General features: G+C 40.7%; 1 protein-coding gene and 1 long non-coding RNA gene across 4 annotated transcripts; one reads left to right on the forward strand and one right to left on the reverse strand.

The window, feature by feature from the left end:
* The first annotated feature begins 859 nt into the window (after window positions 1–859).
* Window positions 860–22,358, forward strand: LOC110989691 (endothelin-converting enzyme homolog). 3 transcript variants are annotated; one of them, XM_022254257.2, is made up of 22 exons: window positions 860–1,575; window positions 3,569–3,640; window positions 4,120–4,281; window positions 8,697–8,780; window positions 9,128–9,345; window positions 10,136–10,204; window positions 10,464–10,526; window positions 11,026–11,142; window positions 11,515–11,595; window positions 12,015–12,151; window positions 12,887–13,109; window positions 13,488–13,586; window positions 13,973–14,050; window positions 15,392–15,492; window positions 16,462–16,523; window positions 16,695–16,746; window positions 17,045–17,112; window positions 17,552–17,682; window positions 17,807–17,872; window positions 18,854–18,946; window positions 20,129–20,205; window positions 20,650–22,358. In XM_022254257.2, the coding sequence occupies exons 1-22, from the start codon at window positions 1,407–1,409 to the stop codon at window positions 20,750–20,752; spliced, it is 2,325 nt and encodes a 774-aa protein (XP_022109949.2). In that variant the 5' UTR covers window positions 860–1,406; the 3' UTR covers window positions 20,753–22,358. The 3 variants fall into 3 exon arrangements, with proteins under 3 accessions (XP_022109949.2, XP_086996352.1, XP_086996353.1); XM_087140226.1 differs by lacking the exons at window positions 860–1,575; window positions 3,569–3,640; window positions 4,120–4,281 and adding an exon at window positions 7,414–8,577; XM_087140227.1 differs by lacking the exons at window positions 860–1,575; window positions 3,569–3,640; window positions 4,120–4,281 and adding an exon at window positions 7,414–8,538.
* On the reverse strand, window positions 10,044–19,765 carry LOC110989692 (uncharacterized). The gene is made up of 4 exons (XR_002599669.2): window positions 19,553–19,765; window positions 16,684–16,809; window positions 11,999–12,128; window positions 10,044–10,724 (listed from the first exon to the last, which is right to left on the reverse strand). It is a non-coding gene; the product is annotated as an uncharacterized LOC110989692 (long non-coding RNA).
* Window positions 22,359–23,756: the final 1,398 nt, after the last annotated feature.

Consider the following 23,756-nt stretch of genomic DNA (forward strand, 5'->3'; position numbering starts at 1 on the left):
TAATAAGGACCCGAAACATTCTTCAATTGATAGAGAAACATGTACCCTTTTCAATGACACCAACAGCGGCTATTTTGCTGTAAAAACGACTAACTAGCATGTGTACAATGCCAAAAGAAAAACGACTGGAAGTCTAGCTGACCAACGCCCTCACTCGTCTTTGGTAATGAAAAAAAATAAGTTTCATAACTGGCTCACATTTCCAGAGATTTCTCTTAAGTTCGGAAAAACGCTTGAGAAATATTCTTCATTTGAATGAAAAACCACATACCATGACACCATGATCGGCCAATGTCAACCAATTTTTGGACTTTTTAAGCTCAGATATAGAAACCAAATTCTGCAAACAAACTATGAAAACAAGCCAGGAAATTCATTCAAATTGGTTTATGTGCTTGTAAAGGGAAAGACAATAAATAGGAAACACGACTAATAATAAAAGTAAAATGGATTTGGCAACTTGATACATGTATTTGTAATTCTTTTTCAACTCTTTTATTGCACAAATTACATTCAAGGTCTCGAGGTTTGGGTCCTGGTCTCGGACTTCCAGGTCTCGACTGCAACACTGGCTAGGCACAACAATAGGTTCCTTTTATTTTCCAGTGGGGAAATCCCACCCCGCTCCCGCCCATGCGCCGCTATTGTCTGCGTCCAGCCACCATTGACAAAGCTGTATGGTGAAAACAAATAATACCTTGCCTTGGCTCAATCGTGAATACTGTATGACTTATCATGGGCAGTTAAGAGGTTGTTGTATCATGACCAAAGTTTAACTTTTCAAAACCAAAATGTGGCCATCAGATATCCTGGGCGTATACAGTATAAGCTGGAGTATCACGTTAACTTGTCCCCGTGTTTCGAGAGACGCAACATCGTTCAGCCTGACTGTACCATGCCACTTTTCGTTGGCCTAGGCCTACTGTGGGGAACAAGCAATGTGTTTCCCGGACCAAATGAAAAGGGTTATTTTTAGCCTCGGAAATAGTCGGGTTCAAATGTCACAAGTGCAACAAAGCATGAAGGTATCTCTGTCAGGTGTAAAAAGTTTAGTTACCGCACGCATACGCACGAAACTGTCGTCGTGCTATTGAAAGTCACAAATACATGCACATGTAATAGCAAAGTCTGTGTTGAAAATGCATAACCATAGATGGTTATTGTCATCATTTTCTGTGATGTCTGGAGCCACTTTCATTCAGAAAGAATAGTGGGTATTATACATTTTGACTTTAGCATGATTTTGCTTGTTCAATAAACTGGACTGTGCAACTTTGAGACGAAAAGAGCTTTGAAGTTCTACCTGTGTTCCTCTGTGTTAGGTGAGCAAATCGGGAGATAGATAACCGTATTTGCTTACCGGTTGTACATTTCGAGGCTCAACAGTGAAAACCGTTTGTACCGTCATGGAAGGTGTAAACATGGATCCTGTAAATAGTGTGAACACGGATGAGCGAACCAGCTCAGGAGCGGTTTTGGTACCGGCCGATGACGAGACTTTGTCTAGGATTCCGCGTAAACGCATAATTGCAGCGGTATCCGTTGTGGTCGCCCTTCTCTTCATAGGTGTAGCTGGTAAGTCATACAAAACGATTGTCCAAAGCAACAAGAATCAGAAAGATTCTTTTCCAAGAAGAAGGAGAGATAAACAATCTTTGGAGTATTAATAGGATATCAATTTGGAAGGACTTGGTTTTTCGAACATCCGTCTGGATTTTTTCTCGATAAAGTCTAGGAACACTTTGCAGTTAATCTAGTCTACCAGATATCACTTTCCCCACAAAATTTGTTGATTCAAACCAAATTCTCAGGAATTGCGTTGACATGAAAGCAAGAAGCAGGTTGTTGTAACAATAATATTTTACCCGAATCTATCCGTGCTATGTTTATAAGAAACGATAAAGTGCATGATCACTTCACTAGACAGTGTACTAAATTTCATCAATGTTTTGCTCGTACCGCTGCTACTCAAAATACAGTTAGGCATCAGGGACCTAAACTAGGGAATCCCCTTGATGTTTCTATAAAATGTATTCAGAATATTCGTTTATTCAAAAAGAATTTAAAGGCTAAATTACTCTCTACTTATGTAGACTCTAATTAGTCTAATTTTTAACGTGTCTCACAGGGCTACTGGACCTGCTGTTTTTGGTTTAGTTCTGTAATGTGTATGTGTATTAGGTGTGCTATGTGTTAATATGTAAAAATGCTCATTAATGTACTGGAGTATCCTGCTCGACAAGCCTTTGCTTCTTGGGACCCCCATCCACATTTATTTATTTATTCATGACATATTGTAATGGACAGTAATGTGGTAATTAAAGAATGGATGGATGGATGGAAAGAACTTTGGGAACTAATGTTTAAGAATTTGTTTGGGGAAGTATGGTCCCTTCTCCTTCTGCAACTTATCATTAACATAACTTTTCCCGATTCATTTAATGCTTAAAACTACGAGCAGGCTGTTGTATTTTTTGTATTTCCTTTCTTGTTTGTTTGGTTTTTTTTTATTGCTGGGGTAGCTACTTTTTTCACACTTCACATTTTTAAACTTTACTCGGCTCTTAACACTACAATAATTCGTGGATATGAAAAGGCAACATAACTGTGTATATACATAGGAAAGTTAGCGAATAGCATTTTCTCTTCTTCATGCTGTGTTATTCGGCTCATCCTACATTAGAGACGTGCTTCGTTTAGTTCAAAACCTTCGTGAGGCATAAGCTTGCAATTCGGTTTCGAAGCTCCACCGCCAGATAAGATTTTGTGAACATCGTCATTATGTTAACTGCAATGTAGTTCATTTTCTTTCCAGCTTTTCCATCAGGGGTCTTCTGTCAAAGGAAATATATTTCGTGTCCTTCGATTAGCAGCTCGGTTATTTAGTTTTTTTTCTAACGTTAACTTCAAAATTCTTGTTTTACTTCAATTTAAAGAGAAAACACTTAGTAAAAGATACCTGCTCCTCTGTACAGAAATTATAAACGAGAGGCAATCTAAAGTATTTTTCGTTTTGTGTTCCCAACTGTCTTTTGACAGAAACTTCCCTATCACTCAGGAACATTCAAAGTGCTTTGATTTTATAAAATGTTCTTTATTTCACTTCATTTAACAAACTTGAATATTACTTGTCATTATTTCTGTCTTTTAATCTCCTTCATGGCTATATAGGTCTTGAGCTTGACCAAAACCAAACACAAACAATACCAAAACCTTCCAAGCTAAGCAAACACAAATCAAAAATAAATATATAAACAAAAAGATGCTTTTTCAACTGACCAAATTAACATGTAACAAATTAAAACGTCATCGTTTCGTTGACTTGAAATGCGCTGCAAACAAATGTTAATATTAGACACGCATGTTTAAAATCTAATGCCCCAATTCAATTAAGCCCAATAAAAATTTTGGACAACACTGAAATATCTGAAGTAAGTTTTTTGAAAGAAAAAAGCCTTCAAATTCTGACTGTTTACACTCTTACGATGTGTAATAAATAGTCCTTTCAGAATGCAATGTAAAAAGTTTAGGTTTACGACAAACAAATTTGGTATTCTTTTCCTTTCAGTGTTTTTGGGCATTAGATATGGTCGAGGAATAACCAGATCCCTTTGTGTTACTGATCAATGTAACAAATCCGGTAAGTGAACAGCTATTCCAGGTTTGCGCTAAATTTTTATGTTTTTTTTTTCAAGGGCTTGCACAAAGGACGGATCCAGAACCAAATTTTCGGGGGTGGAGGTAAACTTGTTTTTAGAGTGCCAAAGTATGAGATTTTCATGTAACCTTTATGGCCGTTTGGCGGGGAGAGGTTACAGATTTTGAGGCTTTTACACGGTTTTTGAAGGAAGAGAACAAGAAAACACCAAATTCTCGCCTCTCTCTAATTATCCCCCCCCAATAAAATTGGAAAACTGGGGGGTTTAGGGAATCGTGCCCTTTAACCTACATTTGGTATAATGCACGCGCCTGTGCCTGTACCGATTACGGGAATGCATGTATGCTAATTTAAAGATCTACAGTGTGCAATAATGTCCTGTCCACCGAATCCCCATTAGACAACCAACTAACAGAATAAGAAAGTTATTAATGAAAATGATGAACCAAATGCTGCTTCAGCGGCCATCGTTCTGAGCAGCATGGACAGGAGCCAGGATCCTTGCCATGACTTCTTCGAGTACGCATGCGGAGGTTGGAACAAGCAACAAGTAATCCCTGACAACAAGCTAGAAGTCGACAGATTCAGCCAACTAAATGACGACTTACAAGAAAAGATTAAAGGTATGGCCCACGGACTTGACTTCGCTTTGTTGGTATCCTTTCCAGAGACAATGGAGCGCAAAAACTCATTGAATTAATGAAAACCAGCACAAGTTATTTTCTTAATTGGGGAAAATAGATTAAACTCATTTATTTATCTATCTAATTTATCAATTATTTAGTACAAGGATCCCTCACTGAGCTCAAAAGCACTTTACGTATTTCCCCCATTGGAGAAAAGTGGCTGGATTCCGTATCCTTTTGCTTGTAGACTTTTCAACACCTTACCCAGTCATCTCTGTAATCTTATTGCCAAGCAGCAGGTACACCCAAACAAATGATTTCCGTGGGTTTGTAGCTCTATGGCAATATGTTTGCAGGTAACTATTTTCTTATGAAGGTCAGTCAAGCGTCCACACAATACAGAGGCTTGTGCACAATACAATGTACATGTACGTGAGCATGCGTACTAGAGCACGTGTGTGTATACTGCGGAATTGTACACGTACATGTACAGTGTACTTGTACATGTGTATGTACATGTACATTGTACACGTGGATGTACATTTACACATAGCCTACGTGTTACACACAATACGGGCAACATGATAGCAGCAGTCAGTGTCTTCCCTGCCCAATCCACGGTTTAGCAGGGATTTTACTGTGTGGTTGGAGATATAATAGGGAAAAAATCCTCTGGGGCAACTCTTCTGTGGTTTGTACATGTACAGTATACCCGCAAGAAGAATGCGGTCATGGGAATTAAATTGAAGGGAAAGCGAGACCATTAAATTTTTTAGGGAGCAGCTGGTGATGTCGGGAAATTTAACGCTACAAATGTCTCGTAATTTAAGAACAATTATTAAGATACAGTCACCAGAAATTTTAAAGACTTTCCCCATATTAATTTTGTTTTCATAAAATTTATTTGAGTTTGTTTCGGGTTATCATTTCCCGGCTGTGTTGATAGAACTTTGAAAGTTTATGCAAAACACTGATGGGTGGATGGGGATAGCAGACAAAATCACGGAGATGTCATCCCATGAATCGGGTCTTCTTTATCTACAACCTCGGGACAAATACATTATGACTGCTTAACTTCACACAGTTTATATTTCTGAGTTTTTAGGTTTTATTTAGGCAATGGAGGAAGGACACAATTGAGGAAGGCCGGAAAAATTGTTCGGCTCATGCGTCGTTTGATCATAAAAGGGATTTTGTGCTCACGGTTATAATGTGTACAATGTAGATTGGCCAGATTTAATGCCACAAAAGCTATTAAAACTGACTCTCAAAAGCATGTGAACTAAATATTTAAAAATAAATGTTTTGCAGTCGCAAAATAATTACGAAAACGTTCGCAAAACGACGTCATCCCGGCCTGTAGAATATGATCGCAAAAGGCACGACTGACCCGCCTTTAAGCTTGAAGCACATTGTGCGATGTCGTCCGACTGCAAAAAAAGCGCAACTCTTAAACGCTTGCGTTTTGGGGGTAATTTTATACCAAAGTCCTAAAAAATGACGACAAATCGCCAATACCTTTAATTTGTTCAGGTGGAATGACACTAGCTGGCTACACCTGAGCGAGATATACCTGTGTCCCACCGGGGCTCGATTTGACTCAGTTACGAGTTGACCCGCTCCTTCCTTGACATAACATGAACACTGGCTGCCTAGCCTGGAACTGGCAAGCAGCCCATTCAAAGTACGCGTTGCGGGCAGGCTCACACACCTTGTTGCAGTGCATAGCGTCGATATGTTGTCATTTGTGTATTTCAGGTACGGGTCGTCCAACGTCTCAACATTTTCACAGGAGAGTGCACACTCAGAGAACTATTTTTGAAGGCCCCCTCCTCCGCAAATTAGTACTTATCAACATTTTCTATCTGTATCCTGAAATATCGACAAACTCCCGTAGGCATTACATTGTTGAAAAGTGCATGTACAAACTGCGCGATAATGCACGCACGACTGTACAACTTTATAGCTGTCGTACCAAGCCTTCTTTCGGAGAAAGCGACAATGTACTATCCTTGTTTTAAGCCACAAATTCACGGTGAAATGCATGCTACACGCGTAACAGTGGAGATTGTTAATGATCACCGCTACCTCCGACGCAGGAACGGCTGAAAGGAGTCTCACTGACACATATATGAATATTGATATTTCCTTGGTAGCCAATCACAGCACAATTATTGCATGGTTCCAGGATACTATTGGCACACTAGGCCTGTGCTTCGAGCTGCACCGCAAGTGCCCACACAGATACACTGTTCGCACGTAAGCACATCATATCAAGCGGTGGATACTGGGCTGCGCCACGGCTGTTAGGCCTACAGTACAAGGAAAGTATATGCAGGCCCTATCCGGGTTGTAAGTGTGACGTCACTTCCGTTTAAACCACGCCCACTGCAAATGCACCGCACCCCAAGTCACATGCGTTAATAGCCGTTTACGTTACATGGAACCACGGAACTGCCGGTAACGTGCAACTTCAGCGATCGTCCAATGGGAGCCGGCAAATCGTCGCGCGTCCGAGTGTATGACGGAGTCACTATACAAACCAGATATGCACGATGCATGCGAACTTTGCGGGTTTACTCTCCATCGGGGCATGGAGCCATACTATAACCCAGCTCCATGCTCTCAGTGCGTGACTGGTGAATACATGTAATGCTTGCTTTTTCTTGATTTTTCAAGTTTGACATGTAAATATCAATGAGAATACTGCTAAAAAGTCAACAAGTTACAGGAACCAAAAAGTCGTAGGCGGCCCTTGATCCCCCCCCCCTTTGTACGACCGTGAAAGTGCTGAAAACTTTGGAAGGCGCCTTATAACTGAAAATGATGTCAGCCTTTGTGTGCATGTCATAGCTTTTGTTTATTCAAGAAATTCGAGATAAATTCAAAGATTGGATTGGGTTAGACAGCACATTTTGATTACGTAAAAAGGTGTACCACAAAATTTATGTAGGCCTACAGTTATGCATCGGCATGAATCACTATGTACATGTAAATCAGTGGGTTTAAAGTCACTTCGCCGACATTCAGTTAGCGAATTGACTGTCGGCGAAATCGAATGTCGGCAACAAGTGACCGGCAGCGACATTAAAGTAATGATACGTAGCATGCAGTGGGCAAGTCGGACCGGTCTCAAACATGATTCACACTGACGGAGGTTGTATCGATCCACCATTAAAAATACATGTACTTTATATAAAATGTGCCGATGTTAACATCAGTTTTAGTGTAGAGTAGTCGGTGATAAACATTCCAAAGTGTCTGTAATAATTTGCACTAGCATTACTTCATTGAATTTGATACAGATGGATGTTATTTATAACTGTTGGGGTACTGGAGTATTCATACGCCATTCTCCATGTACGTGTACTATCCGGTTCGTGAGTGTGACGCCACGTCAGTTTAAACCGCTCCCAACGCGACACGCGTGCACTACACCAAAAGGTTATATTTCTGCGCGCGAGCTCATTTATATTTTGGGATCCAACGGGTTTTTTAACAAAAAAACATGCTATAATCACTGCAGGAGGCATCATAGAAATATTTCTATAAATCCCGAATTTGGGATTGATTTTTTCCAGTTCGGAGTATTTTTTTCACAAAAAGCCCCAAATTACGGGGCCTATTTTGGATAGAGGCAGGTGGCTACATTCAGAAATGAGCGCTTAGTTTTACTGCTGTTTTGGGGGTATCTTCCTTGAAAGGCGAATAAAAAAAGATTTTCGTCGCTAACCCCCATGAAATTGAAACGAAGAGTGATCTTCTGGCCATACTCTTGAATTTCCAGTAAAAAAAAAACGGAGGCCAACCTCTTCACGAGAGTCAACAGGCGGCGCCGCGGCTATTTCGGTCCGATTTTGCACAGTTTTCTATGGACGCGTATTTGGTGTAGTGCAACCATAGGGTTACATGCATTGACGGCCGTTTACATGGAACCATGGAACCGGAAGTTTACGCGCAACTTCAGCGATTGTCCAGTGAGAGCCAACAGGGCGTCCGTCTTTGTGACGAAGTCACTTACGAACCGCATATATACGTACCTGTACACGTACACCCACGTACGTGTCCGTTGCACAATGTCCTACAACTCGATCAACTGATAAGGAGAAATCCCGCGGAGACCTTAGCCGCTTATCTGTTCACTATGCCATTTACACATTCGGTGAATTGTAAAAATTCGGCAATGTACTTTGCAAGCCACTTGACGAGAAGACGATGGACAGAACATGGAGGAAGGTTTATACAGGAAGCCTGGTACATATCCCAATCCACACGGACCATATGTCGGTCAAGGTTAGGATGCAAACCGGCATTGAATACAATATGAATCCTTAGTGAATTTCAAGAGAAGTTAACGAACAACGGCACCCTTCTTCATGAAACTTTTTCGTTATATACCCCCCCATATGAAGGACTGATTGAACGAGATCCACAACCAGTCGAACCTGCATCCTTCTCGCAAGCTAGAAAATACTACAGCGCCTGCCTCGACCAAGGTAATTTAGTCAACTTAATTCTACCATGCATTTAATTTCTCTTTGTAAATCTTCAAGGTATGATAACGGGTTCACCCCTGCTTCTGACCGGGAGAATTAATCGGTGATGCATGGCATCCGCCTGGGAAGCAATTTTCTAATATTTTCATACCGAGGAAGCCCAATATAATTTACTCCAGCACTGTGTGACTTTGCTAATAACTGAAGTATTCTGGATTTCATAGTTTCCAGAAATTCCCGTGAACCTACACCTGACCCTAACCAACAACGTAAGACAACGTATCTATACATTATCTTTCTGAAGGGCTCAGTAAGCCGACCCCTTAAACTGAAACTTATTTCCACAGACACCATCAACGACCTTGAAGCCACTCCTCTGATTGACATTCTGGACTCCCTTGGTGGATGGCCAGTCCTCGGGTCAAACCCTGGCGGTAACTGGTTCCAAAGCTCCTACCTGTTTGAGAAACTGTGGGCGACTCTTAGTTCCCAATATGATGTAAAACCGATCATTTCAACTGGAGTCCAAATTAACATTGAAAACAGCAGAGAATACATTCTCCAGGTGATAAACTCAAAGCAGTATTAAAGTATGCATAATAGTATGACAGGTGAAAAATAATAATATTCGTACATATCTGGAAATGAAAGTCAAGATTTAGAACAAAATCGTTGGAAATCCATCATGTATTGGTTTCTTTTGACTCTCTGAACAAAAAGGTATTTATGAATGGGAATAAATAGGTGCTTGGACGGTCTTATCTAACGTCTTGTCAACATGCAGGAGAACGAAGGCTGATAACGCCCTCACCTGCGGCTCGGGCATAAGTCGCTCTCATTCTCCTGAGAGCCAAGCACATATTTATCCCCGTAATAATATATTTATCATGGAACAAACCATACCGGGAAACTGACAATGTGCCTCAGACTAAGATGACTGGAGCGTGATTTTGAACCTGGGACCTTCCGAACAACGCATCGCTTCTCTCGCCAAATAACCTTACCATGTGTTGATAAATCCTTCCATTTGTCAATTTGTTCAGTAGTCCTTGCCAGAAGCCATGAAGCCTTAACCCTAACACTCTTGAGCCCTCCAACAGGTGAAGGATTGAGGAGTGTTAGGGTTAAACACCGTTTAGCGAGGGGCCATGCCCACAACGCACGATGCAAGAATGTCATACCTGGGAAGTGGTGAACGGGGATCGCTCAGGGGGCATGCGGCTTTTTAAACACAAATCTTGGAGCCAACTCCACATGACTATGTCTTTATCGATTCAAAGTCAACTTGATCTGACGCAAGCCTGTAGGGCGTACCAACATCTCAACCAATACATGTTTTTATGTACCCATAATAGGTTAATGTTCCAGATTTCACAGTTCCGACCGAGTTTCGTCTAGAGAGACAGAAGCAAGTCTCTACTCTGGTAAGGGGATTAAAGCCCAGTATTCCTCCTTCAAATGGTGGGCAAAGGTCACAAAGTTTCCGTCTCATGATTGATTCCACATTTTCAAACGAAGGGGGCGCATAAAAGTCCTTTCAAGTTGAGAGGAGCATATGTAGTAAGCGTTTAGACGTCTGTATCTTGATAATCGTCGCAACCTGTCTGGTTTGATATTAACACTCTCGAACCCTTCCATTATCGATGTTTCTACATTAACGAGATTTAATAATTGCTTCCATAGATTCCGGAGTCCATTTCTAAAGATTTCGGCCGACATATGCTCCTGCTAGCAGACCTCGAAGACGTAAGTTCTTAGAGCCGTGTCCACGGCTATTTCTTCTTGTTCCCATGCTTACAGTTGCTATGCAGGTTGGTGCACTATACAGTAGTGATCACTTTGGCTGGCCGTCTCTCTCTCTCCTCCTCGTCAAATGGTCGCCGGGCTCGTTGACATGAGTTTGCCAGCAAGCCCCTGTATTTATTTCCATGCCTGGGCTTAATTCTGCGGAGAGTATGAAAGTGCTTGACAGCAAAAGTATCAGGGGCGTATACCTGCCCTAATGTCAACCGGTGTGTCACTTTGTAGGTGGACAAGTTTAGCACCGATATTTGCTTGGCACGAGTTGGCAAAGCAGCGCCATGAAATTAGTCTCTCACGGTTCACTCCAAAGCTTTTCTCGTTCAAAAGTAGTCTTGCAGTACTACTCCCTGATAAACTTGTTCAAACTGACGTCTAAAAGCCAGCCATCGTTTGCACAAACGAACAAACGTCTGATTCGTTTTTGGTTTCGTTTTTTTTTCAGAAAAGAGCTGCCTACCTTCGGTACATGATCGACATTGCCGTAGCTCTGGGTGGAGAGAGGACTGGGGTCGTTAGAGACATGAGGGATGTGTTGGAGTTTGAAAAGACGCTAGCGCGGGTAGAATCACTTTTTCCACGGCCAAATCATATGAATATCTAAAAAGTTGCATTTAGGACGCTGTCCAAATCACTTGCAAAAATCTGTAGCACATAATGGGCTCTGTTGAGAATAAAGTGCACTTGAATGATTTGTATATTTAGACGAAAATACCCTATGTAAGTAATAATTATCTAGAAATGCAATGTGAACCCATCAAAAGCAGATAAGGCAACAACCAAGTATACAACACTCACAGTAGTAAACAGACTTAGCCTAAGGAAACAGCCGTTGAATTTCTATCTTAAATTTATGGCTGATGATGTGTTTTTAAATTTTGCCTTTTCAATTGATGGGGATGTAACGAAATGATCAAATCGTTTCTTTATATAGCACGCTGAAGATGCGTCTGTCGACACCGATGACTTACCTGAAACAAAAACTCGCAGTGATCTTCAACTGGTCTACAATGAGGTACTAAGAGTCCCGCCTGTTGTCCCACTTTGGAATGTTTCTCATTTGCACGTTATCACAAAGGGTGTACGATAACGTCTGTTTTAGGTGTACTTGCATTGATGTGATAACACCTGAAACTATATTTCATTCTCAATGTAGGCCTACGTGCAAAGTGTGCAATTTTTTGTGTGTGAAATCATGTAAAAGAAGTGACAAAAAGGAAATGAATTTGTCCTTTTTGAAAAAATAGAACTGGGGAAGTTTTATCTCAAAAATAAAACTTGGGAAGCAACGATAAAATATAGACTCTGAATTTAAAAAAAAAAAGAGAGGGGAAGAAAAAACCCGCAAGTAAACGAATGCAAATATACAGACGCGTGGGCGGTCTATTTTTGGACAGTTTCGTGTTTTGCCTACTTACTCATTTTCCCTCGCAGATCAACTGGGCACATCTCTACCAGTATCTCGTACCATCAAGCGTCCAACCACCAGTTTCAAGCGAAGAACCCATCTTTGTCGTTTCCCCATCTTATCTCAGGAATGTTGACACACTGCTGGGTCGGACGGATGAAAGGTGAATAACAGTACAGTCTTAATGCGGCGCTAACACAATGCTTTGATATATTCGGACAATGGTTCAATAGAAGTAGACTGCGCTTACACGGTTAAGACTACTGCTTTCATTTGAATCAAGATATGTGATGGAGAGAACCCCCCTCTTTGTGTTGGTCATTGTTTTATCGGAATCTCAGGAATTCTTTACAGACTTCTGGGGGGGGGCGTGTTAGGTAACAATAGTCTACAGTGTGTATAGGGATTGGACAGGTAAGGGGGGTACCCCTCTGTCCCATATCTTGCCTGGTATAACTGCTTTTGCAGCCTGTACTCACGATTTATACCACCAAATACAGTCTATACGATAATACAATAATGAACATCATTATAAATGGGATAAGCCCAAGTTAAATAAATGATACAACTTAAAGCATTTTGTTGCCTACTCTGATTTCACATTACAAGGCAGACTACTTAGGCCACGATGCAACGAAATGCTACCGGTTTGCTTGCATTTCACTTCTAACTACTGACACTTTTTACCTTTATGCCTTTCCATAAAAAAGGCTCCAAAATGTCGTTTTCAATCATTCACGCCGCAAAACTCTTTCAATTCACTTTTAGGACATGAAAGATTTAAAAGGATGAAATAAATCTGCTCAGGGAGTCCTAAAAATTTTGCCCCTTGAATGCCTTACGTGTGCATTATGCAGAAAAATCACTTGATTAGTTTTTGCTTCTGTGATTCAATCAGGGTTGTAGCGAACTATATGATCTGGCAGCTTGTGAACAGCCTGGTGCCCTATCTCGGAGTTAACTACACTATGATCTATCAGAAATACTTAAATGATACATTCGGGAAGGCGGCAGCTTCCGACCGCTGGAGGCGTTGCGCTTACGAAACCAACAGTGTGCTGCCATTTGCTACCGGCAGGATGTATGTGGACGAATACTTCAAAACAAACACCAAGACAACGGTAAAGCTTGTACACTGTCCGGACACAATAATAGGCAGACATTGAAACAATACGGTCGATTCACAGAAGTGCCTCTCCAAGAGTTTGCTACGCGATGACGAATCAGTGTGCGAATTCTGTCCACCCTTTCCAAACGTCGACAGATTTCTTTGCGTTGTGACTGGTTAACGCGTTGCAAACTCTTGGAGGCGCACTAATGTGAATCGCCCGTATTAATGAAGCACCGGCAGCAACAATCTGCTGCAGACGAAACATTCAGCTTTCCTCAGGGGCTGGCTGCGGCAGGATTAACTTTAAGCAGTAATAAAATGATTGAAATAGAAGCAAAAAGGAAAGGCGAATTTATAAAGCGATTTCTCTTTTTTTTTCTTTTCGCAGACAGAGCAGATGGTTGGTGACTTACGGAAAGCACTGAGGGTCATGCTGGGGCGAGTCAGCTGGTTGATTTCCAGTGATCAGCGTAAAGCCCAGGAAAAGGTCCGCATTGGTTTCTCTGCCTTCGACATTTGTTTTGGGCTTTCTGAATCATTTATACGAAAACTTTTAAGTGTGGATACTGGAAACGAAAAAAAATCTTTGAAAAACGGAAGGCCGCTTTTTTGGATTACGGATCGGTCGGTTCCTTTTAGACCAGTAGGATAACACCTCTCGGCAGCTAACTTTGCCATGCCAGCGTTTTGGCGCACAAGCTGCCGGTGTTGGTATACCCAACGACATTTTATTCGTCTTCACAATAATGTAGAGAAAGGTTTAGAAGCATTAAGGCGTGTATTTGGAATGACCTTCGAAATGTTAGCGATGTAAACTGTTTCTGTAGCCGCTTCCCATTCTTGCTTGTGTATCAAATCACTTTTTTTTTCCAGCTTGATGCAATGGGGATCAATGTTGGCTATCCGGAATGGCTGGAGGTTGACACTACCATCGACGCCAAATCCGCCGATGTATGTATTATCGTTCATCCCTCGTTCTTCTGATTCAAACACGGACCATTTACAACAGGATGTGCAACTTCAATAAGCCAGTTGCGAGTTAATTTTGAATAAAATCTTGTGCACCGAGTTATCTGACTGTACATAAACATAACGATTTGAATTCCCCAGACTAAAGACACTGCTGCTATACCTCGTGTATACCCTGCAAGAAATGGGACCGAGGGTACCCCCCAACATGTCCAATCCCTATACACGTTCCAGACTATTGTTACTTAACACATCCTTCCAAGATGTCTGACAGGAATTCCCCAGATTCCTGCGAGGCAATGACCAACACAAAGCGGGGGGGGGGTCTCTCCGTCTCATACTTTGCTGCATATGACCTCGTGTATACCTAGCAAGAAATGAGACCGAGGGGTACCCCCCCAACTAAAATAAAGCATTCTTGAATGGAAAGTTTCAGAAATATCCCAGCTGTGGCCTGAGGGGGTTTACATTATTTTCCAGGTATATGCCACTAAAGACTATTGTCAGCTATTTTCTCAGGCTGCAGAAAATTTTTTCGCATTTTCTAAACATTTTAATAATAATTTCAGCTGATTAGATAAGTCAAAAACACACCAAAGTCGTCTTTGATTTTTCAACTACGTTTGATTGTGAAACAATAAAAATGAGGCACATTGGTGACAAATCTATTTACCACACATTTATGAATATTCGGTTATATTAAAAAGCGTAAACTTGTGGATTAAAAATGACAGCCTCAATCACCAGTGTTTGTTCAAAGGATTACTCTGAAAATAAGATCGACTTGTTTCATCTCAGAAGGCAAGAAAAGGATTATAAACCTAATCGAAAGGTTTGCATGTATTTCTTTTCTCTTTAAAAGTGATCAAAAACCAAAATAGAGAAAAAGCGGTTTGTCAAAACGATGACAGTAAATTGACGGTTATGAACAATGCGTACACGTTACAGCGAGTTTTCTCGAGAAAGTCGAAAACACTTCGTAACACGCATCAAATCATTATGTTTATGCACTGGAGCCGCTCGCAGTTGCACATAAAATGGTCCGCAGCTAGCAGCGATACCTGCCTCTTCTTTGGGTACAGGACAGCTATCGTATATCCCGGTATGTTGAGTGAAGCAACAAAAAATAAGACTTGTGTCGATTCATGTTGACTATCTTTCTTTTTAGTACTTAGTACTTATTTGCAATCGCTACTTACATGTTGCACAACTGACAAAACAATGATGCTCTCTCTGCCATGCACAACTCGTGAATTTGAAACATTTGAGTTTTCCAATATACCTTTACCAAGACCAATATCAATCTAAAACTTTTTCTTGCAGTTGAGCGTCACAAACACGTACTTCACCAACATTCGGAACTACCGCAGGCGAGAGGCACAGACGAAACTGGGCCGCTTGCGACTGCCCGTTGATAAATCTTTGTAAGTACCAGACAGTGCCTGATTCGACAACGAACAACACTACACCCCAATTTATAAACGTCCTTTTAAATTTTTTGCCTACGCCGCGACACCAAGTGACAATTCCGCACTTTTAATTAAACAGCGAAGTTCAAAACCGTGGACACTCAAGTAAGGTAACAACGTTACTGTTTAAAAAAAATGAATAAAAGAACTAAATTGAAAATAGTATGGAATTTCATTTTCTGAGAAAAAACGTGCAAACGCGAAAGGAAGAAAGAGAGATTTTACAGCTAAATTCAGATTTTGTTGACCAAATTTGAAAACAAAGTGGCACTTATGCTCGTTTTCAGTCGCTGATGATGTTGAAAGGATTTTGCAGCAGGCTTTTCATGCAACTGGTCGTAAGAATTCTAGTAGTTGTTTTGGACGCCCGAACTTTTCACTGGGACGCATTTAGTTTAGAATCAGGTTCTTTTTCAAAGGACCGACAAGGCTGGGGATTAACCGACATCGTCGTTGGTTTCATTCTTCAAAGGTTATTTATAAGTACCTGTATACATGGTGCGATCAACGATCGCCCAATGACGTTTCTACATTAAAATTCATGTTTTTTCTGGCATTTGAAACTCATTTCCGCTGTCTTCTACATCATGCTGCTTTCTGTTACCAGATTTCAGATCGGGTTACTTTTGTTTAGTTTGGCATATCTATGCCAAGGACCTTGAACACTCAGATCTGCAAGACTCACTGGCCAGCTTGAAATGTCCAGACATTTATAAATTTAGATCGCGCTTATTCTGAATTGGGATTAAAGTCGTCCAGTCGAATGGATTTGAATGATCGTTTAAACCATTTACATATAAATGCTGATTTTAAGAGTCAAGGAATTTGGCGCGAAATTAATAGCGTCATTCTTTAACATTTGGTGCTGTATTCAGGACTCATTTATTTGGACAAAGATTTACCTACTTTTTTATATACATAAAGGTGGTCGGTGACTGGACCAGCTGTGGTTAATGCGTTCTACAGTCCCTGGGACAATGGAATAGGTACTGTTTGAAGTGTTTTAATAGTAACATACTATTCATTAACATTATTTTACCACTTTTATGAGCCTGGTGACTCATATTTAGAGAAATAAATCAAGCGGCCGACTGATGAAAATCAGTGTTCCTGAATATTGTTTCCGTAACATTTTGTCTTGTTTACCTCCTCATCAGTTGTACCGGCTGGTATCCTCCAACCGCCCTTCTATCATCCTGACTTGCCACGGTATGTACTTGAGGGGACTGATGTACGAATAACGCAGTTGGTTCCTTAGGGTTCCATGAATGCCTGTCAAAACCAAAAAGTACAGACGTAAGAATCAAAGATCGTTTGCTGAAAGGGGCTGATAATTGGTACAAAAAGGCAATGTCCAGTGGAGCTACGCTACTTCCACAGGTAGACAAATAATGTCAAATATTTTCTGACCCTTTCTCCCCTGACTAGAAAAGCAGTGTGGTCCAAGATATTTAACTTTCCAGCAAAATTGAAACTGCTGCAGTATCTTTTCTCTCGACACGTACAGGTACTCCAATTTTGGCGGCATCGGAGCTGTACTCGGGCACGAGATAACACATGGCTTTGACAACACAGGTAGGATCAAAGATCCTTGATCATCAGTTCTGCCAGAAACGCGCCAGAACCTTGTAACATTTTTTGCAACGGCAAGCACCATGGCCGGCAATTTCATTGTTGAAGGGAGTCCGAGGCTAAGTTCGTGACACTTGAAAATTAAAGGCGCGCATGCAAACATAATTATTTCCACGATTAATTTCTCAAAGCTAGAAACCTCTTCACAGCTTTATAAAATATGAAGGAACAATACCGATTGATATTGCGAAGGCATTGTCATAAGCAACTCTATAAATTGCAACAGGTGACAAAACCAAACACAAACGTTGACGTTTCTGCGATTAGTTAAACCCACTTTTGTCATCAAGCTGCTAGATGTGGTTACGTTTGGAGTATGGATTCCATTTTTGTTTAAGTTGCTCGTGCATTCTGGTTTTGAATATTGATTCTTCTTCATCAGGGAGACAGTTTGATAAAAACGGTAACATCGCAGACTGGTGGAGTTTATCGTCTGTCATAGGTTTTCAAGATGCAGCGCAGTGCTTGGTGGACCAGTACTCCAATTTCGTCATGCCTGAGAACGGCAAGAGTGTAAGTAAGACATTATGTTGCTGTTAAGGTTGCTAATCCTTTGAATATCTTCCGAGGGTCTTTATAGCATTTCTCTGAACGGCAGCAGTTATGAAACATTACCGCCGTTGGTTTCTCTTTTCAGGTTGACGGAGAGCAAACCGAGGGTGAGAACATTGCAGACAATGGTGGAGTGCGAGAGGCATATAAGGCAAGTAGGCGAAAGAAAACGGGCGGTAATCAGTAGTCTGCCTCCAAGAGTTTGCAACGCGTTGACCAATCACAATGCACGAAATCTGTCGGCCCAATGCGCGTTTGAAAAGGGTAGCTAGATTTCGCGCACTGCCATTGGTCAACACGTTGCAAACTCTTGGGGGCGCACGACTGCGAATCGCCGGTATTGTCTAAAAATAAAATTCGACCGGAAGGGTAAACATAACAGTGATAAAACGTCAGCGAAAAATCTCAACTGACATCTCCATTCTCCAAACGTCGTGGATGTATGTTGTATGGCAAATTGCAACAGTGTAATGATGAAGAATCAATTACAACAAAACATAAACTACAACGAGGCAGCTGCCTATCAGCAGTGACGCGTAAATTTGTGGGGGAGGGGTGGTGATGGGTATTGGGGGGGGTTGACCTGCCCGGACACGGAAATCTGAAACGTGGGATGGGCACCATATGACACTTTACAGAGGCGATGTTCATAATACAGATGTGCATCTGTAATGTGTATGACATTCATGCGGAATCTTACATCACAACGGCATACATGTATTATGGCTTTTTCAAAATTGTTTGCCTTTTTCGAGTGATATTGAGCACTTTTTAGGCCTTGGAAAGTCCGCAAATATTTCCCAATCCGCTTTAATTTTCTGCTTACCTCGAAAAACTGGGGATGATTCGATAGTCCATCCCCTCCATCTAAAAAGTGTTGGGATGGGGTGAATATACCCCCATCCCATGCGATTTACGCCATACGCCGACACGAACGGCGAAGGACTTTGTTGTCAAACAACGTTATTTTTTTAAATACCGAATTAATTCAATGCAAGAGCTGTAATAAAATGACCAAAATGGCAATTTTTTACTTCCCCAAGCCACCTGTTGCCTGCACATAGCAACGAGCAGTAATTCAGCACGCATTCTTGGATTCACCTATTATTTTTGCGTCTTTTGCTTTGCCCAGGCTTACCAGGATATTAACGCGCGTCAACGGAAACAGTTACCCGGATTGCAAGATCTAACCGACGAACAAATGTTCTTCCTGTCTTATTCACAGGTAAGCGAGGGGGAAAGATCAGGGTTGACCAAGACTTTTACCAGATTTATGGACTGGGTGGTCATTAAACCAAGTGCTTTAGTGACAGTTGTTAAAGTTGCAATAATGCAAAGAATCTTTAAGTTAGAAAAGTCAATACAGATCACGATACCTAAAGAGAGACGCGTATTACACGTAAATCATTGAATGTGTCATTTATTTGTTCAAGTAAAAGTCAGGTTTCCTTTCTTGTTCATTTAAACAAAAATAATCCTCACAAGGGCTGACTTAGTTTTATAATTGTTCCCCGTTACAGTTGTGATAATTTAATTAAAGGTGCATTTATTAGATATTTAATGTTAAATATAAGATGAAATGCCTCAGAAAAGGTGATTAGATACAGAGCGATAAGATAAGGAACCAGGTCATTGGAGAAATATGGAAGGGTTAGGTAGCACCGTGATCAGAATATTGACAAGAATATAATATAATTATAATCAGTGCTCTGAAATATGTAATTGCCGAGCTTTCGGTATCTGAGTACCGTACCTTCTTCAGAGCAAGCAGATTCAGTTCTGAATGAACTGACCTGTCATTAGAGACATGCGCTGGGGTAAAACTACTTACTTGATTTACATTTTGAGAAGCAAAATGGTCACTATGAAAGTGAACCCTGAAGGGTCATGCTCGTAGAGCTTACAACCACCATCATCTGGATAAAGACCACAAGAAAGGACACGATCAAGCCGGATAGACGGTATGAGGAATACCGCAGGTGGAATGGACATCTCACATGCAGAGGGTACCCACCGTGTGCAGAGAGATCTTACTCCCTGTGGACACCCTTTGGGTAGAGAACAAAAGGATAAAAGAGCAAGGAAGATTGTGGAGAATTTCCACGCATTGGTGACAAACCACATTGGGAGAGTATGGCTGAGAAGAGCCATCTTTGGCTAAGAAGCGAACCACACATCTTCCCGTCAGATATTCTTCCCTATAAAGGATGTTAGCGCCAACCCTACCTGCCTACGATTCCCCTGTGATGAAGCTAAGCTTCAGATCTAGGTTATGTTCAAAATGCATGCACATCTATCGATGTCCCTGGTATTTGGTTACTTCTGTTGGTCTTCCTTCACTAGATGCTGTGAAGGAGGCAGTGTCTATACGAGTGCAGTGAGCAGTGATTTTACCGTTTGCCCTTAGGTGTGGTGCGGTGTTTTGACGCGTGCAGGGGCAGACCTTCAGGTGAAAACTGGAGAGCACAGCCCAAATCGTTTCAGGTTGGTAATCACTGATCACCCTCCTATCCTATCTCTACTCTTCAAAACTTCTTCCAATATGATTGCTTCATAATTACTATTGTTGCTTTGAAAGCAAATGTCCCGTATGTAATAACATAGCCCGATTGCGCCCAGTACGTCACCTGACCTATATAGTGGGTATCAGACATCAACAAACATGGCTGACCCCCAAAACAAAGTGTGTCATAACTGTCATTTACCAAAAGTAAAGTTGACAGTCGGTAAAAGACTCAGATTACTGATGTGCTGAGTGCTTCTACCGAAAATCGGCTTTATTTTAGTAAACAACACCAAAAACACGAATTTCTATGGGAGGACGCCATGTTTGTTGATATTTTTATACCCTCTATAGGTCACGTGATTTAGTGGGCGCTACTGGTCTATTATATTCATCAAATTGAAAAGTTTCCTTCCTTTTTGCAGGGTCATTGGTCCGTTGCAAAACAACGAAGACTTCACAAGTGCGTTCAACTGCCCCTATGGGAGCCACATGAGGCGAAGCCGTAGGTGCAAAGTGTGGTACTAACTGTTCGGCGAGATGCCGCTGTCGGTTCTGTTGTCCAGGGTGCTCTGCCATGTTTCGATATATCATATACATGATAAAAATATACCATAATCAGTCTTACACTGTGCGGAAAATAATAGTTCACTGCGAAATAGAACGCAAATAGCACATTGCAGATTTGGAAATGCAGTCAAAGCACCCGAAGACAACTCTCTGCTGGAGGTCGTCAACTGCTACGATCGATTGTTGAAGGTTTAACCTCTTTTCTAAAGAATGGGCTTGTGGTTGATTGCTCAACTTGAAATACGCAAGGAAAATTGATTAGTTTTGTTAAATACATGATGTCATCAGGTATTTTTACTCGATCTAGAAATACACAAAATTAGATGTATGCATGGTGTTGATGTAGAAAAGTGGTTAAAAATGAGAAAAGTACAGTTTTGCCCTCTTCTGAATAAAAGACTTTCTGTTTTCAGTGGAGGTTATTGGAGTTCACTAAACTTAAACCCTTGAGGCATTGACTTTTTTCAAAAGATCATAATTATTAAAATTTAACCAGATACGTTCTTTTATAAACACAACAATAATGGCAATGTTGCAATCTCCACTCAAAAGTAAACGGGTACCAGTGAGGCAGGCACAGTATAACTGCAGCACTGTAAAATAATACTGTTAAATGCCAGTATTATACTGTATTATTGCAACATTACACAAACGTATTTGTTACACGTATTTACTGTGCTTTTGTGAATGCAGTATAATACTGTATATTTGACAGTAATGTTTTACGGTATAAAGTTTGACCTCAATTTGCATACTGACACAAGTGGGGTGTTGCTACTTTTGCCAAGAAATTTTGCGGTTTTTCCATTCTTTATGGGAGTACTTGACATTTATCTGACAAATGTTTGTGCTTTTTGGATGTAGTTTTACACGGAAACGCGAACCATTATCTAAAAATTTAAGTCGAACGTGAAAAGTGAAAAATCTTACTTTTTCATGCTCCAACCACGATTGAACTTGTGAGCCTAAAAATGCACCTAATTACATACTATACCAGTGCGTCTTAAGAATGTAAATAAAGTTCTGCTCTGATCAAGGCTTTTGAAGTATATGTCTGAGGAATGTATATCAAATACGTAATTAGATTTGAAAATTATACCTAAATACACATGTAGAATGATCCCGTAATCAATGAAACGGTAGCTTGCTGTGTCTAATGTCTACATCAAATTAATGTAACTAGTTGAGATGAGATAAGTTACATAAGTTACGGTTGTTTTAACAGCTAGTTATTGTCAAATAAATGACAGCGATTTACCGTAAGAAAATCTACTGTAAATCATTAACAGTATTCTACTGGCGCCCGTGCTGCCATTAAAGTACGGTGAAAATTTCCAGGAAAAATTTTACAGTGTGTTTGCGCCAACATGGCAGCATCGGGCTAGTATACTTCCCAGGGAGCTGAGTTGGTTTCAAGAATTTTAGATGATGTGAGCCCAATGTGCAGGGATCGTCTCGAAATAGTTTTCTAGATAGATGTCGATAGACGGCTTTTTACAAGTGTTTGCCATTAATGGAAAGTGTGAAAAGAGGTAGTTTAGAATAAAAAGAAAAACAAGTAAACCTCGACAACGCTGTTCATCCCTCTGTTCAGGGACTGGTAATAAACGATGCAATCCTGCCAAAGTGGGACGTGTGTTTTTATCTAATGAAAATTTAACTGACATTTAACGAACTCTACTGATTTCATCATCCTCATCCCTATTGTAAACTCAGTTATAATCAAAAGCGGTGTGGAACAGCCAAATGAATATCACTTATGTGCTAGAAAAGTCTTGAGTCACTGGGTGCTTTACAACCTATTTCCCAGTAAACTTGGGACCACTTTAACTACACGTGAATTTTGATACCTTGGTCCTTGATAAAAAATTAACCGAAAATTAAGGAGCTTATTTTTATTGGTTAAAGATAAATACACAATATTGTAGAGATCTGATTTTTATTAAAATGAAACAATAACTTTTCTTGGTAACTGAGGAATAAAAAGATGATTACATTGCGGGCATGATGATCGTGATGAACAGGTGAGAGCGACGCTATACTGATCGGGAACACTGTATGCAGAGGCAGTACTGGCGCGCGCACGTGCGGTAAGTAGCGATCATGAACAAATCGTGCTGTTGACCGGCCTTTCTTTTTTTTATTCGAAACTAAACATACAATAAGCAGACTGAAGTGGTAATTGGCTGTGACGAGTTGGACTTTAGAGCAATGGACAGATAGCTAGACTGTGTTGAAGTTCTAAAAAACTCTCCTAGTTAAATCATACGGTTTTGGGGGTGGGGATCGAGATACTCTCTTAAAACCCTCAGCCTCATCACGTAGGCCTACACCACAGCTGGAAACTCAAATTCATGGTTACTATGTACTATAGTTGTTGGAGTCCTAAGTAATCATAAGTGCCTTCCGATATTCTTGCCAATGTTTTTCACCAGTGAAAAAATCATGTCGCCGAACAGTTTTGTCAGTGAGCTTACAATTCATTGGCTTGGGAGGTTGATGTTTATAGTCATGCTGGAGCTCTGTCTGGGTATTGGGCAATGGATCCCCAACAATGTGCAAATTCAAAATACTCAATAATATCAAAATAGGTGATTTTTCGTTTATAAATTCAGGCCCAAGAGATTATGATTGTTAATCACCATTATCTCATCATCAGTCCAGTTTATTTAAAAAAAATACCTATCTGTACCAGCGGCGTTCTCAAAGTTCTCCACCTCTAAAGTTATACTTCGGTATAACTTTTAAAATGACACAAATCAACAGATGTGAGTAAAATGCTAGCAACAGAAATGTGCCAAAGCCTTGCTGGATAATACCCTCTTCCCTTGACACGGAACTGCCAGGAGTCCCTTAACTTCTATCGAATTTTGTGGACACCTTTTGTCTATTTTAAGTTCACCTGTTAACACATAATACATGCTTTAAAAAAAGGCCAGGTTTTGTACAAATCATGAATTTT

The sequence above is a fragment of the Acanthaster planci genome, linkage group LG08, assembly GCF_054643075.1.
Source record: "Acanthaster planci isolate LZ-2023a linkage group LG08, COTS_SCS, whole genome shotgun sequence".
NCBI classification, from domain to species: domain Eukaryota; kingdom Metazoa; phylum Echinodermata; class Asteroidea; order Valvatida; family Acanthasteridae; genus Acanthaster; species Acanthaster planci.

Bases quoted from the DNA above. Each gene is read 5' to 3' on its own strand.
- LOC110989691 (XM_022254257.2), top strand. From the start codon at position 1,407: ATGGAAGGTGTAAACATGGATCCTGTAAATAGTGTGAACACGGATGAG. The intron at 1,576-3,568 runs GTAAGTCATACA...TTTTCCTTTCAG, and splicing joins TCTCTTCATAGGTGTAGCTG to TGTTTTTGGGCATTAGATAT. The intron at 9,346-10,135 runs GTGATAAACTCA...TACCCATAATAG, and splicing joins GCAGAGAATACATTCTCCAG to GTTAATGTTCCAGATTTCAC.